The sequence below is a fragment of the Pogona vitticeps genome, chromosome 2 (genome assembly GCF_051106095.1).
Source record: "Pogona vitticeps strain Pit_001003342236 chromosome 2, PviZW2.1, whole genome shotgun sequence".
Lineage (NCBI taxonomy): Eukaryota > Metazoa > Chordata > Lepidosauria > Squamata > Agamidae > Pogona > Pogona vitticeps.
In genome coordinates, this window is record NC_135784.1 from 173,507,480 (window position 1) to 173,523,473 (window position 15,994).

Genomic DNA, 15,994 nt, shown 5'->3' on the forward strand with positions numbered 1-15,994 from the left:
GAGTAGCCAGTGCATCCTTCATTCCCCAGTCTGGGGTGGGTGCATGTGTATGCGATCAAATCTGTTAATGAACTTTTGCTGTTGCTGTGGCAACTCCCCTCCTGCTCTCTCCTTCTCTCACCTCACATTTCCAACCTTCCACCCGATTTTCTGCGCATTGATTTGGGGACATACGAAAAGCAATAAAATATTGAACCCTCATCCGTGTCTAGAGACCCTCTTTTCATTTCTTGGACAATATTTCGCTGTCTCCATCTCTATCATTTAATAATTCTCAGAAACTCTCCCAGGATGCTCCAAAATTAATAGTGAACTTATAAAACACATACAGAGAGAGAGAGAGAGAGAGTAGACACTTTGCTTAAGCGTACAATTGGCTATACTGGAATACGCAAGGGTGAAAAACCTGATGGTCTGGCTAGTGCCCAGCTGCTGATTTTGCTAGGATCAGGGCTAAAAGAATGGGGGGGGGAGGTATCATAACACAGGGGTCGTGGATTTCATTAAGAACCTTTCTCTTCTCTCATAGTATCGATGCTTGACAGAACCTGGCATGACTACTCAGAGAATCAATAGAGTGGCCCTTTTTTTCCAAATAATTAGACCTAGAGTAGCAGATGCGCCAAGAGTGTGGCAGAATGAGCGCTTATAGCAGTAGTTACCCACTTCGAGAGCAACCTAGTTCCCAGAATGAGGGCTTATAATACAAGTCTCCCAATCGTGGCCCAGCACAGCAAGCGGCGAAGGCTTCTGGGAGTTTTAGTCCAAGAACATCTGGGGACCACTGGCTGATAAAGTCAAAACACTAAGGTTTTCTTTTAATTAACAAGGATGATGACATGAACTCTCCACCTTACTTCCCCGTTCCTTCTGATCTTTGCTGAAATCCTCACAAAAACTGGAGGACAAATGGATTTTCCACGCAACATGGATTTTCCTATTGTGAGCTAACTCTTTTATGATTTAAAATATTTTGAGGGTAGATTGGCAATTAGGATCTGCCAATCTGGTAAGAGAACTGCCCCTGGCAGAGGTTAAAACTACTAGAACTTGTTTGTTGATATGGATTTTTGGACTCCCCTTCATGGTGAAGCTATGAGGACTGACATGATTAGCAGCCACCCTTCAATAATTACTATTGCTTACTAAGCCTTGTTTAGATTTTGATGCCTTCCTTTATGCAAGACCATGCCCAATGCTATTGGAGCTGGAAGTGGTACTGCATCGGGCTCGGCAAGGTTGGAAGAAAAGTTGCAAGGTTTTGAATTCCTGGTGAATTCCTCTAGTTGTGCAGCATAAGGTCGCTGAGTTGAACACGATCTCCAGCACGACAGGATGGGAGCGCAAAACCCACGGCATTAGCACATTGGTGAGTGGACTGTCTGTCCCCATGGGGCCGGAGGCTTGCTATCTCCACCTGTGCAGGGGTATTTGTATTCGCATACGAATACAAATACGCCCATCTCTACTGGGAATACTATGGCCCTGCAGATGTTGCTGGACTCCAACTGCCATGCTCTCCAACCACCTTGGCCAATGATCAGGAGGGATCAGAGTCCTCATGTAGCACAACCTGGATGCTGGCAAGCTTCCCACCCCCTGCCCTATGGGCTGAGCATATCCTGCATTGACATCACAGCTGCCAGCTTGCTACAACTGCAAAGAAAAACACTCTGCTGCTTGTTCTATCTGTTCTAATTACAAGCTGCTGGTGGCTCCACATTGATAGACTCTCCCCTGTTTTGCTATTTGGATCAAAGCAAGCATTTACTGTATTGTACTCCAGAGTAGCCTGCATTTGCTGCTGCAGGTATGAAGCATGTTTGTAAATCAGAGAAGTCTCCTTAAGTCTGCATTTGTAAATACATTTACTCAGAGTAAGCCCCACTGAATTCAGCTGCACTTCTGAGAATTGAATGCTAGGACTGAATTGCAGCTTTCAACAAATATGCATAGCCAGGAAGGGCAACCTGTGGATTTCCCTGTGCTGTTGGACTACAACTCCCATTAGCCCCAGCCAAACTAGCCAAGTATGGAAGAGCCAGAGTCCAGGAACAGCTGGAAGGCCAACTCACCCACCTGCTCTAGCCATTCCACCCCAATGCCACCAGCAAAGGGAATTTACCCCAACACACTGTGCAGCACTGTAGGCTTCCCCTCCTGTAACTGTACTTACTTTCAGTTCCAGAACCAGGTGCCAATCATTCTGCCTCAGGAAAGCTCCACCCCCTAGTCCTGAACAGGTGAGCTTATATTATGCAGAGGCAACTGAAGAGGTTGGTTGGAGGTTCTTGTCTTTCTTCTAGGGTGTGGTTTGTTTTGTTATTGACTGTTCTTCCAGAGATGCAAAGGAGTCAAAGTGACTTTCGCCCCTTCAAGCAGAGGAAAAATTTAGGTAAAAGTACTGAGGGTCGTGCCAGGTGATGGGTGGTAGAAGGAACTTCTTTCACTCTATATTTGACATTCTGATCTTCCTTCCTTCTTTCCTTTGTGCTATAATGTCTCACCTCTTCCCAAACCGTCTGCATTCTGATGACTGTTGCCCAGCAGCATTGTGGGAAATATTGGCATGTGGATCCTTTAAAGTGTGGAGAAACAACATGAGTAGACATTGATGTTGGGTCCAGTGGTGTAGGGGTAAATTCTGCAGAGCGGCTGTTACTCTGCAGGTTTTCACAACCATGCCTTCATGGGCAGTTTAAATCTGCAGGCAGCAGGGTCTTCATCCCTAATGACCAATTAGAACTATCAGTTCTTATTGCTGCCAGGAGGAGGACTTTTGCCAGGCAATTGGGACTTAATTGCCCACTAAGGCCCTAGAGACTTTGTATTATGACATAAATAGCAGATACTGATTATATTATTGCTAGGAAAATCCAGTGCTCTCTCTCTCTCCAGCTTTTGGAGGGAATTGCAGCTGCTTGGGTGGTGTTTGAGCTGTAGTTTACTAAAAGTAATTAGTAACAAGTGTTGTTTCAAGACCTGAAAAGCATCCAAGTGCATTTTTTAAAAGAATCTCCTTTCTGTTTCTCCAAGGAACTAAATTCGCTGCTTTTAGTTACTTCTTTTTTAAAAAAGTCTAAATGCTGTTACTTCAACACCTACCAAAGAGCCTGACTCAGTACTTGAATCAGGTGATAGTGATAATGTAACCCCCCCCACCCCAGCATAAAAACAAATATAGTTTGAAGTTGCCATGCAAAGGAATAAAGTTATCCTTCATTAAGTTCACAGGTGCTAAGGGAACTTTGTTATGCATTAGTAATTACCCAAAAAAGGTAATTGATTACAAAACACCACTGCACTCTGTGCTGGCTCTTATAACAGCTGTATGGCAAGCCAGAGTTAAAAGGCAAAAGCATTTCCTGGCCTTTTGGCTTTGATACTGGATGTGCTTCTCTGTCTAACATGAAGGTGTTGAAAATGCATTTCAAATCTTTATGTTGTACTCATACTAGGGAAAATTCCAGGGTGTTCTTAACCCTTTCTAAATTATCAAGACCAGCTTTTCCTCTCTCTCCTGCATTTGCAGCAAGCTGGTTATCCTTCTGTCGTGAAAGCATGTTCAGATCTACTCATTCTTACACTCTGCTGGTGAAGCAAGGCTTTTGTAGAGACCCTTGGGTTGACACAATTACTTAGTGCAGTGGTTCTTAGCCTTGGGTTACTCAGGTGTTTTTGGACTGCAACTCCCAGAAGCCTTCACCACCAGCTGTGCTGGCTGGGATTTCTGGGAGTTGCAGTTCAAAAGCACCTGAGTAACCCAAGGTTAAGAACCACTGACTTAGTGGATGCCAAGCAATGTTCCAGTGTCACAGGGAGGAGAAAGGATTCAGCGTTGGTAGGGTATATCTCAAGAGTGATGGCCTCTTCCTCAACTGAGATTCTGGGGATTTCACATTGTCCCAGTCTTTACACCAACTGACTTCTGACTTTTCCCTGTTTTTAGCAACTCGGATGCATGAAGCAAGTGACATTCGGGCAAGGTATCCAAACAAGATCCCGGTAAAACTCCTTTATTCACTCTTACCTTGGAAGAAAAGGCTAGCTGGTTTTTGCTTTGTTTTGCTTGGGAATACAAGAGCACAGTCTTGACCTCCTTGTTGCCACCACTTATGAAAACTGTAGGCAGGAGTGGGGGATTCTGGCTCTCTAGGTGGACTGTAGCACCTTTAATTTCCCTTTCCTAGGTAGCCCTGATGCGAACTATAACCCAACAACATCTGGAGGGCCACAGCTGCCCAATTCTAGATTTTACTGTGTAAAATTTATTTATTTATTTACAAGATTTTTTAGCTACCAGTGGTCTCTGAGCAGCATACAACAATATAAAAACTTTAAAAACATTAAAACCATTAAAAAATAGGCAATATTATAATAATATCCTATATTAAAAACAATCATTAAAACATTGATATTAATAAATCCTGCTGCTCATGTGGAATACTATTTAATTAAAATAATTTAATTTAAAATTTAAAAGTTAACCACCCTACAAGTTAACCACTACAACGCTCAGAATCGACACAGTCATGCTCATGTTGGCTGAGAATTTTTGGGAGCTGCAGTCCAATAATATCAAGGGGTTAAAGTCGGGAAACAGGGTTGGCAAGCTGGTAGCCTCCAGGCATTTTTGAGCATCTGCTTCGGCCATCGTAGTGGTCGAGGATTATAGGAGAGGTAATCCAAAACCCCTGAAAGTTTTCATTGAGTCCATCTCACTGTAAACACAAGTGGGGGTCAGATAGTTGGAGCAGCCGCACCCATTTTCTGAAGGAATGTTAAGTATGATGCAAGAGTATTCCAGTTTTATTTGCCCACAAATATGCCTGTGAGGTATATTAAGAGAAGGTGATGGGTCCAGGCATCCAGTGGCCTTCTTAACCAAACAGGGGTTTCAACTTGCATTTCTTGAAGTTTCTGCCTTCAGGAAGTGCCTCACTGTTACTCAATCAGAACTGGGGGACGTGTGCCCCTCAGCTGTTCCTAAACTATATCTGCCATCATCCTACACCACTGACTGTGCTGGCTACAGGCTGATGGGAGTTGGCAGTCCAATAACAGGGCTAAAGCACATGCTTGCCAGTTCTGGTCTTCCTGAGGCAACATCTTTATCAGGAAGCTGTGGGTGATCAATTAAAGGCAGGCTGGTATCTTCTACTACAGTTTTCCTATGGAAGTGAAATATCATCATCATATTTATCTATTATAATATGACACTTTAATCCTACCTCATAGCTGGGAACTCCTTGGTCTACAAAATAAAGGGAGGAGGGAAATAAAATGCAAAGCAATAAAGCTAAATATAATGTTGACACTTCACTCCCCTGGAACCAGGCATGTCTTCCAGGCTGTCTCAGGCTTATGTCCTGTACAGCAGTGGTCACCAACCTTGGGCCTCCAGGTGTTCTTGGACTACAATTCCCAGAAGCCTTCACCACCACCTCTGCTGGCCAAGATTTCTGGGAGTTGAAGTCCAAGAACATCTGGAGGCCCAAGGTTCGGGACCACTGCTGTACAAGAAGGAAATTGCTCTAGTGCTTCTTGGGAGGCCTAGCTCTTTGTTGGAGATGCAGTTCTTTGGGGTGCCCTCTCCAAAGCCTAATGGACCGCAAAACCAGAGGCCATAAGGTGATGGGGCTTGTACTCTAACAAAGCCTGGCAAGTCAAAGATTCCCTATGTCTTCTGTGCCTGCTTATTGATATAGGTAAGAGTAAGTGTGGCCCTCCAGATGTTATCTTAATGCCTACAATTTCTGTAGATATTGAGGGACCGACAGTCCATCCATATGTGGAAGATTGTGGTTATACATCCCAAACAGAGATGGGAGAAAATGGCCAATTCCGCAGTTGTTTGCCATTTTGTTCTTCGGACAAGCAGGTGTTTTGGTAGTTCCCAGCCCTGCCTCCCCTGGCAGGTGCCCACTCAGAGGCCACACTCAGCGTCTCTGCTCCACCTCCTCTGGGTGCTGCCTCTGAGTTGGTGTCTACCAGCAGAGGAGGCAGGGCTGGAAAGCACTAAACACCTGTTTGTCCAAAGGATGAACCAGCAGAAACCACTGAACCAACTGTTCAAGTCCTCAGAGGTTATGGCATCTTGGCTTGGTGTATTGCCAGCACAAGGACAGGGAATCTCTTCCCATGTTTTCATAGCATCTGCATGAAGCTTCAAGTGGATTAAAGCTTCTGTTTCTGAGAGAGGTTTCAATCGCTTTGTATCTCCTTCCTTTGATGGGACTTGATCAAGAGCTATTTGAACTTGTCTCAGATCTTTACAATGTTTTGTAATGTTTGCTGTTTCATGGTTTTAGCCTTGACTTTGTGAAACAACCCAGATAGCTTTGGAATATTGAGTGTTATAGAAATGCAATCAATAAGAAACCTTTAGATTCATTATGTAGTCAATTAAGCTATACAAAGACAGAGATGTGGTCACCTACCAATCTCATCTGCATCTCTAACCTCTGCCCCCCTATATATAGCTGGCGGGGGGGGAAGAGAGGGGAAATTTTCAGCAGGTATAGCTTGCCATTTAAATAAACATGGGCTTAAATTTCCTCTTTGATGTAGATATTAAAGGCACAGGAGCCCGTCCTTTTATAAATTTGTGTTCTATCATCTTGTTGAGAATAGCTTTGGAAATCCACCAAACCTCATTCTGTCTCCCACAAGCCTGTAATATAAAAGTCAAAACACTACAGTGGATATGCAGGATTGTTGCAGATGTGATGACAAGTACACAAATGCCACAGACCTATATGAGAGAGGGACCAAAAATATGCCGTTTAGCTTGTACTGGTACTTTATAACAGTGGTTTTTAACCTTGTATTACTCAAGTGTTTTTGAACTGCAACTCCCAGAAATCCCAGCCAGCACAGCTGGTGGCAAAGGCTTCTGGGAGTTGCAGTCCAAAAACACCTGAGAAACCCAAGGTTAATAACCACTGCTTTATAAGACAAGGAAGGTTTGTGGACCCTGCAGAGGGATGCCTCTACCCAATGATTTTGGGGGCCCCGGTTGGTCATGAGCTGCCCATACTAGAAAATAAGGTATGGCTATCCTATAGTGCTAGGTTAGGGAACCTGTGGCCTTCTAGATCTTGGTGGACTCTAGTCCCCATTGGCCCCAAACAGCAAGGGCAATGGTGAGGTATAGATGATGACAGTTCATTGATATCTAGTGGGTTGCTTACTCTACACTTCCTGCAGTCATCGGAGCCTCTTATCCTGTGTGCCTTCAACCTGTACCTTGCTTTCCTACTCACAGGTAGTGGTGGAGCGTTACCGGAAGGAGAAGAGCCTCCCCAGGTTGGACAGGATCAAATTCTTAGTGTCAGAAGATATATCCGTATCTCAGTTTATCTTCACACTGAGGTAGGAAGGGATTTTCAGCTATTACAAAAATGGGTTGCAGGAGAAAGGCATTAGTGCATTTTTCTCTGATAACATAATACCCACAGAAGTTTTCTCCCAGTTCAGCTGATAATAGATGAGAAGTGATTGTGTTGATGTCTCTTTGTCTGTGCACATTTAAGGCTAAACTATATGTCATAATCATAGAGATGGGATATTCGTATTCCTGGGGATACGAATATGAATATTGTGGACACAGGTGGCAGGGAAGTCCAGTCCCTCCGAACCTGCACATTTACTTATGGGTTGCCGTGCAGCTCACGTGGCCAGCAGCATTACCGTGGCACCAATTGTGGAAGTAGTCCAGCTGGTGCTTCCCATGCTGCTGACCCATCCAGCAAGGAGGCAGGATGACAAATTTCCACGCTCAGCTGCTGAATGGTAAGCAGTGCAGAGAGGCAGGAAAGTGCCAGCTGGGCTACTTCCATGACTGGTGCAAATGGGATGCTGCTCGCCACATGTGCCACATGGTGACTCATAAGTGGATGGGCCAGTTCTTAGGGAAGGGACTGGACTCCCCAGGGATACACATACAAGTATTCCATCACCCAATCTAAAACCACAATGAGATCCTATTGATCTTAATGTAAGGTTTAGGTAATTTTCTGTGGCCAATTGTAGCTAATTGACAAGGGGGCAGGGTGTGTCCCATTTGAACAATCAGAGGTGTGCCCAAGCACATGACTCGGATGTGCCCAGACACTTTGTCTGCGATATGTTATGCAAACCTAAGCTAAATGGCAAGAGGATCTCGGCCATCGGTGTTTAAGAGACATGATTCAGGCGGTCTTTAGGGTCTGAGGAATCAGCCTTGCCATCAAAAAATGTGTTTATGGCCTGAAGAGAAGTCACAAAACAAGGTACAGTATTTTGCAAGTTATGCAACAAGAGACAAGCTCCTGCTGCAATCATCAAACTCAAGCAGCACTGAAGAAATTCCCTCTTCTAGTCTAAACAGGAAGATAGATCTTTTGATTCATATAATGGACCAGTTCTATCCTTCAGGAACAGGTCTTTTGTCAAGCTAATAGATCCGAAATGCCCATTCAACACCACAACACCACTCCAGAAATATTTTGCCTTACAGTAGGGAAGGATCTCTCTCTCTCTTTCTCCCTCCCTCTCTCTCCCCATTGAGAACTGCCACCATGGAAAGCCTGAGGCAAGACGGCATGCAATCTTATTGTCTTTGCAAATCAGAAGTCTGGCCATGATGGACCCTACAAGCTTTGGTTCCATGACAGCATTGACTCGCCTCCGGTCTAGCTAAACACCATGCCAGCTACCAGTCCTCTTCTCTCCTCATTGACTTTAACTAGAACATGCCTTTGTTCCCTTTCCCAGAACCCGCCTATCCCTCACGGCCACACAAGCTTTCTACCTGCTGGTGGACAGCAAAAGCTTGCCCTGCTTGAGCCTGACCGTCGCCGAGGTTTACCGTGACAACAAGGACGAAGATGGCTTCCTGTACCTGACCTACGCTTCCCAGGAGATGTTCGGTCAAGGTGGCCTTGGCAAAGATCCGTGATGCCATTCTGGCGATGGGAGGGTCCTGGGTACCCCTTGGAAGTCCATCCTGCTCTGTTCCCTTTTGTGAGATGCAGTTATTATGACCAGGATCTTGAAGAAGAAGAAAAACCCTTTTGTGTGAGAATGGCGCAGGGAGATTAGTCACAAAGGGCCAGAATCTGTGTTGGTGGTAGCTTTGTCCCTGAAGCAGCTTAACTACCTTGCATTATTATCTGCCTGAAAGGACTCCTGGACCATGGGATGCTTTCAGAGGTTAGAGACCTCCTTATAAACTCTGCAGGGTCGTCACATTAATCCACTGCAGCTTATTCTTTTTATCCAGCTTTTCCCCCACCCCCTTCTCTCTTTTTATGTATATAAAAGAGCTTCACTTCATGTTTTGCACTGAGAAATTTTGTCTATTCTCTTTTTAACAAAACTGATTGGCCCTAATAGATCTGCTGAGTTCCACTTATAGAAATCTTAACTGCACAGTGATTCGGTTAGGACAACTCTCTCTTCTCCTTTTTTTAAAAAAAATATCTTTCCCCCTTAAGAGTCCAATAAAGAAATAAAGGGACACAATTGTACTCATCTGAGCCGAACAGGCCTCTTTATTTTATTTTTATCATCTCCCTCCCCTCCCCCCATGCCTCTTGAGAAGGAAGGATTTCTAAAAGACACTGGGCTATTTGGTCTATTGTCGTTTCAAAAGAAGAGGTTAAGATGGGGAGGTTTCTGGTCTCTCTCTTAAGAAAATTCAAAGGCATTTGCAGCCTCCATAGAATCTGAAAGGCTTCAAATGAGAAGGGCTGTAACCAAACCCTTCTGAGAACCTATTGCTTGTTATGTATAGCGGGAAACAGTGCTGAATGTAGATGTCTCTGGGGCCTCAATAAGGTTAATGCATGGCCCCACAAATGTTCAGCTTCTAACGTCCCTCACCTTTGACTATGCTGGCTAGGGTTGTGGAGAATTGTAGTCCAGCAACATCTGGAGGGCCATAGTGGGTCGCCCTAGCCTTGAACCACACATCTGGTTGACATGTAACACTGATAATCTGCATTTTCCAGCCCAGACAAGAAATCATGGGGACTGTATTAATCCAAGACATCCAGAAAGTGATGAGTCAGGGAAGGCCGGTTCAAATCCTTTCCATTTGGTCCAAAAAAGTAAGGTTTCCAGGCTCTGCCCTTGCTGCATTTTCTGTTGCAGTTTTTTTGGAATTCCGGCATAATTCCTTTTGCTATAGAATAGAAGTACACAGATTTACACAGATGAGAATAGTTACAAGTTCACCCCTTTCTCATTAACTGGCACTCAAGAGATCAGTAACTCACTCTCTTACATTTTTAAGAGAAAGAATAAAAAATGCTTTGTTACTTACATTTGTGAACAGATCAACATCAAACAAATTTACTTACAGCAGACTAAAGAAAGGGAAAGGAACATTTAGCAGAGAGGCGGGGCACTTTGAATTCAGAGGTGGGAATGAATGATTGGTTAGTGCCAAGAGATTGACCATTGCCCCAGAAAAGTCCCTCCCAATCTCTCCAACCACAGGCAGCATGCAAGGTTGTAAAAACCTCACAGTATTTTCTGTCGTTTAAAGCAGTAGTCCCCAACCTTGGGCCTCCAGATGTTCTTGGACTACAATTCCCAGAAGCCTTCACCACCACCTCTGCTGGCCAGGATTTCTGGGAGTTGAAGTCCAAGAACATCTGGAGGCCCAAGGTTGGGGACCACTGATTTAAAGCACTGGTTATTAACCTTTGTTACTCAGATGTTTTTGGACTGCAACTCCCAGAAGGCTTCACCATCAGCTCTGCTGGCTGGGGTTTCTGGGAGTTGCAGTTCAAAAACACCTGAGTAACAAAGGTTAAGAACCACTGATTTAAAGCTTTTCCCAGCAGAACGTGGAATGGGGAAACCTGTCAGTTTTGTTTTCTCCCTCGCTGGATTTCTAATTTTCATGCCACCCCAACACAAAGACTTTAGTAACTGTTGGTAGGGTTTTCAAAACCAAACTGAAGGTGAAGTCTTGGCCATCCTTATACTGTATAAAACAGCAGTTGGCAGACATTAGTTTTATGCAGTCTTCATTAGCGCTTTGAATGGGAAACTCAGAAACCCAGCTGGAGCTGATGCAACACAGTAGTTCAAGCAAGCAAACAAAGAACTACTGGACCCCGGGTTTCATGCACTTGTTTTATACACTAGACCAGCAGCATGTTCACATCAATTCTTTTGCAGGTACACTTACTACTGGTTTCGTCCTAAGCTTTCTGGATACCTGCAGCTTAATTTGTGTGTGGGTTTGGCGGGGGCCAGGACTTTTGTTGTTGCCATCGTTAAACCAGTTGGAGCTAAAAGCTGGTGTTGATCCACTGTGAATCATCTAAGGATCAAAGAAAAGATCCCAAGCTACCTATTGTCCATTCCTCCTTCGTTAGGACATCTATCCAAAAGCCCTCCCCACATGCCCTAGAATAGAATAGGAAACAATTTGGTGTCAAGGCATTTTGGTAAGAATTCCCTGCAAATTCACGCACTTATTCGTATTTGGAATAGAAAAAATATGTTGTTATGTGCCATCAAGACACTTCTGACGTATGGCCACCCTATGAATGAGTGATCTCCCAAATATCCTGTCGTCAGCAGTCCTGCTCAGCTCTTGCAAACTCAAGCCGGTGGGTCCCTTTAGGGAGTCAATCCCTCTTCCTCTTTTCCTGCTACCTTCAAGAAAGAATACGGGAGAGAGAGAGAGAAATGAAACATAGAATAAATACAGACAGACAGATTTGCCCATCTAGGGCTTTGACTACTTCACTTCTAACTTTTAAAAATAAGGGTTTGAATCCTGGTGTTTTCAACCAGGTTCATACTGAATGATGGTTGCCATGACTTTTTAATTCTTCTGAGAATTTCCTCAACTTCAGTGGTAGCACAACATACGTAGTTCTCTCCATGCAAGGAATAACGGTCTCGGGTACTTCTTAAATTTGGCTGACCCCTATGGCTGAAATTGTCTTTTTGGATGATTGTTGAAGAAATAGTTCCCAACATTTTTAACTCACATATTTGGGACACACAGAATTTGAGGTCTGAAAGGTCTAAACACAGGAGAAAACAGAACTGATTACTTCTCCCATTCCTAATAATTTGTAATGCATTTTAACCCAGGGGTTCTTGACTTCTGCCCCTCCAGATTATTTGACTTTAACTCCCAGAATTCCTGACCACTGACAATGTCAGCAAGAGCTTCTGGGAGCTGAAGTCCAAAAATATATATAGAAGCCCAAAGGTTGTAAACCACTGGGTATCTAGCCATTGTCCCATCTGTTAAGTGATTACATTTTCTAGCCTTCATCTGAGGGGATCTGAGCAATACTCATGTTATCCTGCTTCATATTGCCCACAGAACAGCCACCAGCATGTGAGCTGGGGCCAGGTGGGAAGATTTGCCAGTGAAAGAGGCTTTGAGTACAAGCCCGCTGTGCTAATGCCCAAGCTCTTAATCAGGGACACTCTGCTAGCTTTCAGTGAACCCATGCCTGTCAAAGCTGTGGCAATGTCAGACTAAGGGTTTTTTTTTTCTGGGGAAACATATGCTTTATCATCTTATCCCTCCCCTGCCCTTTTCCTAGGTTGCTGTTATGAAAGTTGTTTCGTTTGATCACACCAAATCCCATGTTAATTCAGTGTTTGTTTTCTGACAGCCAGATGCTCTGGTAAAATGTGCACATCCCACACATCAGCAGTAGCTGCCTGCTCCTGTTCTTCTCCAGCATCTGATGCTCACAAAGAATTTGGATGGGCAGATGATACCAAAGAGGACAGAGCTTGTGCACCATTAATCACTGGGTCAAAAGGGATTTTTAATAATTGCATGAGAATACATCTGTGAAGATTCTCAGTCATCCAGGTGAGGTTATCTGGGCATTGAGTCCTGGCAACTGGACTTCTTTCTTATTAGGTTGAAACATTTCACTACTCATCCAAGTAGCTCCTTTAGTCCAGATAGTTGCGTGAGGAGAAACACCTACGCAACTGACTTATTCTGCCCAATTGTTCAAGGAGCAGAAACCCTGTCCACCTTGGCATCTGGTCAATGGATGAAAAATTCTGCCCTGACCACAGGGGTACCACTAGATTTGGGGTATAAATCATGTAACTTACAGGACTTGGTGCCCCAGTCAAGGCTGGTTTTTCAGACTGTAGGTTCCCCAAGAAAAAAGTGTGTCCCGTGACTATTTTCCTCTCCAAATCATGAGAAATGTGCACAGAGTATGCAACTTTTGGGGGGCAATTCATTGAGATGTAAATTAGCTCTTTGTTCTGCTTTCGCAGTTGGGTACCTGCTTGGTGGTGAAAAACTGTCCCAAGTATGTGGAATACTTTCTTACCCATCCTGACACAACAACCCCGAGTCTGGCTTTCGTAGATGAGCTTAAGCTCAGAGAAGGACAAACATTTTAATAGTGGTTCTCTAACTGGGATATCCGGAAATTCTTGGACTGCAATTCCCAGAAGCCTTCATCACTAGCTACGCTGGCCAGGATTTCTGGGAGTTATTGTCCAAGAACATCCAGGGACCCAAGGTTAGGAACCATTCATCTATAACCAGAAGTCTGTGAAACTGTGGTTGAGATAGCAATAGTCCGCCACTTGAATTATCATTCTGGAGTCTGCTCCCTACCCATCCACTCATGCTTTGCTTAAGCCTGCTTTGCATTTTTAGACAAGAGACAGATGTTTTGCATTAAGCAATGTGTTAGAAGAGGCACGACTCTTCCTGCATGAGAGAAAATCAGAGCAATGCATCTGGTAAGATGTTATCTTCCACCCTCAGGGTTTTAAGAAATCTAATTAAAAATAAAAGGAAGAGGGGGGGGGAAACCATGTGGGTTTTGTGCAAAATCCTAAAATGAGGGCAGGTAATATCTTTATTAGAAACAGATGGACTTTCAAGTCCAAAGATGGTATCAAAGGCTGGACATAGAGGAGCTTGATGGGGTGAGGGGAGAAACAAGGAAGTCCAAAAATTATCCAGATTTTCCAGTGTCAGGATATGAGCTGAGGTAATGTTCCAAGACTGTGGCATCTGCTTTTGAGCCATCAGGTTTCACCTCAGCCAAAACAGACTGAATTATCTTTCTCCATCTCTGTAAACCAAACAGGAGTAATACACAGCTCCTGCTCCTGTGGGACCCTCACACCCCAAACATTTGTTTTAAAAAGGCTTTTGGGAAAAGCAGGCCCAAAAAGTCCCCTGTGCCCTCCAAGCAGTATCTGGGAATCTGCACCAGTTTTCTGGACCCCTCAAACTGGCACCAATTCCTGAAATACTCCTTAGGGGACAGAAGGGGATTTTTGTAACCCAACTTTAAAAAAAAAAAAAATCAGCCAGAAGAAGAAACAAGGACCATTTTTCAGTTTCAAAAAAACATTTTTCACTTCATTCAGTTTTTCAACTAACAGAAGCTTGTTGTAACAGTCCTTGGAATACTTAACCAGGGTATTTAATCTGATAATTATAATTTAATGAAATTAAACAGGCATAGTATCCTCTTTGGCCATGCCCTTCAGCCCCACTCTTTTGGGAATGCAGCCCTTCAGGGGTGGCTGTAAAATTAGAAAAATCATGCTTGATGGAAATCTCTCATTCCTGCTTCTGATGTGAGGTTACCCATCACTTAGTGCATTATGGTTTGGGTGAAAACAAATAGCTTCTACTTGAGTGGTATCAGAGACCCACACAGGCAAGTCATATAATTAAAGATAGCTAATAGTACTGATCTGCATTGTCCTCACCCCACAAGCCAGTCAGTGCATGAGTAAGGGGACACACTATTGCTGCCTGACTTGCAGTCTCCCTCTTTTGAGACACTCTGGCCTAATCATTGTTCAGATTTGTGACATTTGGGGGCATTTCCAGATAGTCACAAAAGCCATTTCCCATTCCTGTAAGTGGGGACCCCCAGACTTGGTATGGAGTTGAGACAGAGATGTGGAAGGTTTTTAACACTAACACACACACACACACACACACACACACACACACACACACACACACACACACACACACACACACACACACACACACACACACACACACACACACACACACACACAGAGAGAGAGAGAGAGAGAGAGAGAGAGAGAGAGAGAGAGAGAGAGAGAGAGAGAGAGAGAGAGAGAGAGAGAGAGAGAGATTATACTTCTTCCCACAGGCATCCTCTTTAGCAATGCTGCAAAAGCCAACATGGAGAGGAATTTGTATTATGACACCATCAAGTAAAAAAGTGGGGAGGAAAAGAGAAAGACCAGCAGTAGCACATACATTCTGATCTCTCTCACACACAGTCTTAATAATAAATCAACGTACTAAGCTAGGTGGGAAAGAAAAAGAAAAGAAAATGTTCTAATATGAATCCTAGCCAGCAGTGACAACACAAGCCTTTCATTTCACCTCAAAACTACATGAAATTGCTGATGTATAGATGGGGGTGTTGCTTTATCCCAAGCTCTTTACTCTGCTCCCTGGTCACCGCAAAAATTGCACAGATACTCCCAACTTGGTCTTTTTGGCACATTTGTCTGAAGACAATTCTCATCCCTAGTTAATACAAGAAATTAACCAAATGGACAGTACTACAATAATAGTGTATGCGTTGCCTCCGACGGATTTTTGGCATCACCTGGCAGGACAAAGTTCCAAACAGAGCAGTCCTAGAACGAGCTGGAATTTTCAGCATGAATACATTACTGAAACAGCGACGTCTACGTTGGCTTGGGCACGTCGTGAGAATGGCTGATGGTCGGATTCCAAAGGATCTCCTCTATGGAGAATTAGTGCAGGGAAAGCACCCCAGAGGGAGACCACAACTGCGATACAAGGACATCTGCAAGTGAGATCTGAAGGCCTTAGGAATAGACCTCAACAGATGGGAAAACCTGACATCTGAGCATTCAGCCTGGAGGCAGGCGGTGCATCACGGCCTCTCCCAATTTGAAGAGACCCTTGCCCAGCAGGCCGAGGCAAAGAGGAAGTCACAAAAGCAGCAAAACC

The 15,994-nt window shown here is 44.1% G+C and overlaps 1 protein-coding gene across 1 annotated transcript; it reads left to right on the plus strand.

Moving 5' to 3' along the window:
• Positions 1-2,250: 2,250 nt before the first annotated feature.
• On the plus strand, positions 2,251-15,131 carry LOC110071745 (microtubule-associated protein 1 light chain 3 alpha). The gene is made up of 4 exons (XM_020779393.3): positions 2,251-2,395; positions 3,950-4,005; positions 7,268-7,374; positions 8,758-15,131. Exons 1-4 carry the CDS (start codon positions 2,257-2,259, stop codon positions 8,939-8,941), a joined length of 486 nt encoding a protein of 161 aa, XP_020635052.3. The 5' UTR covers positions 2,251-2,256; the 3' UTR covers positions 8,942-15,131.
• The last annotated feature ends 863 nt before the right edge of the window (positions 15,132-15,994 follow it).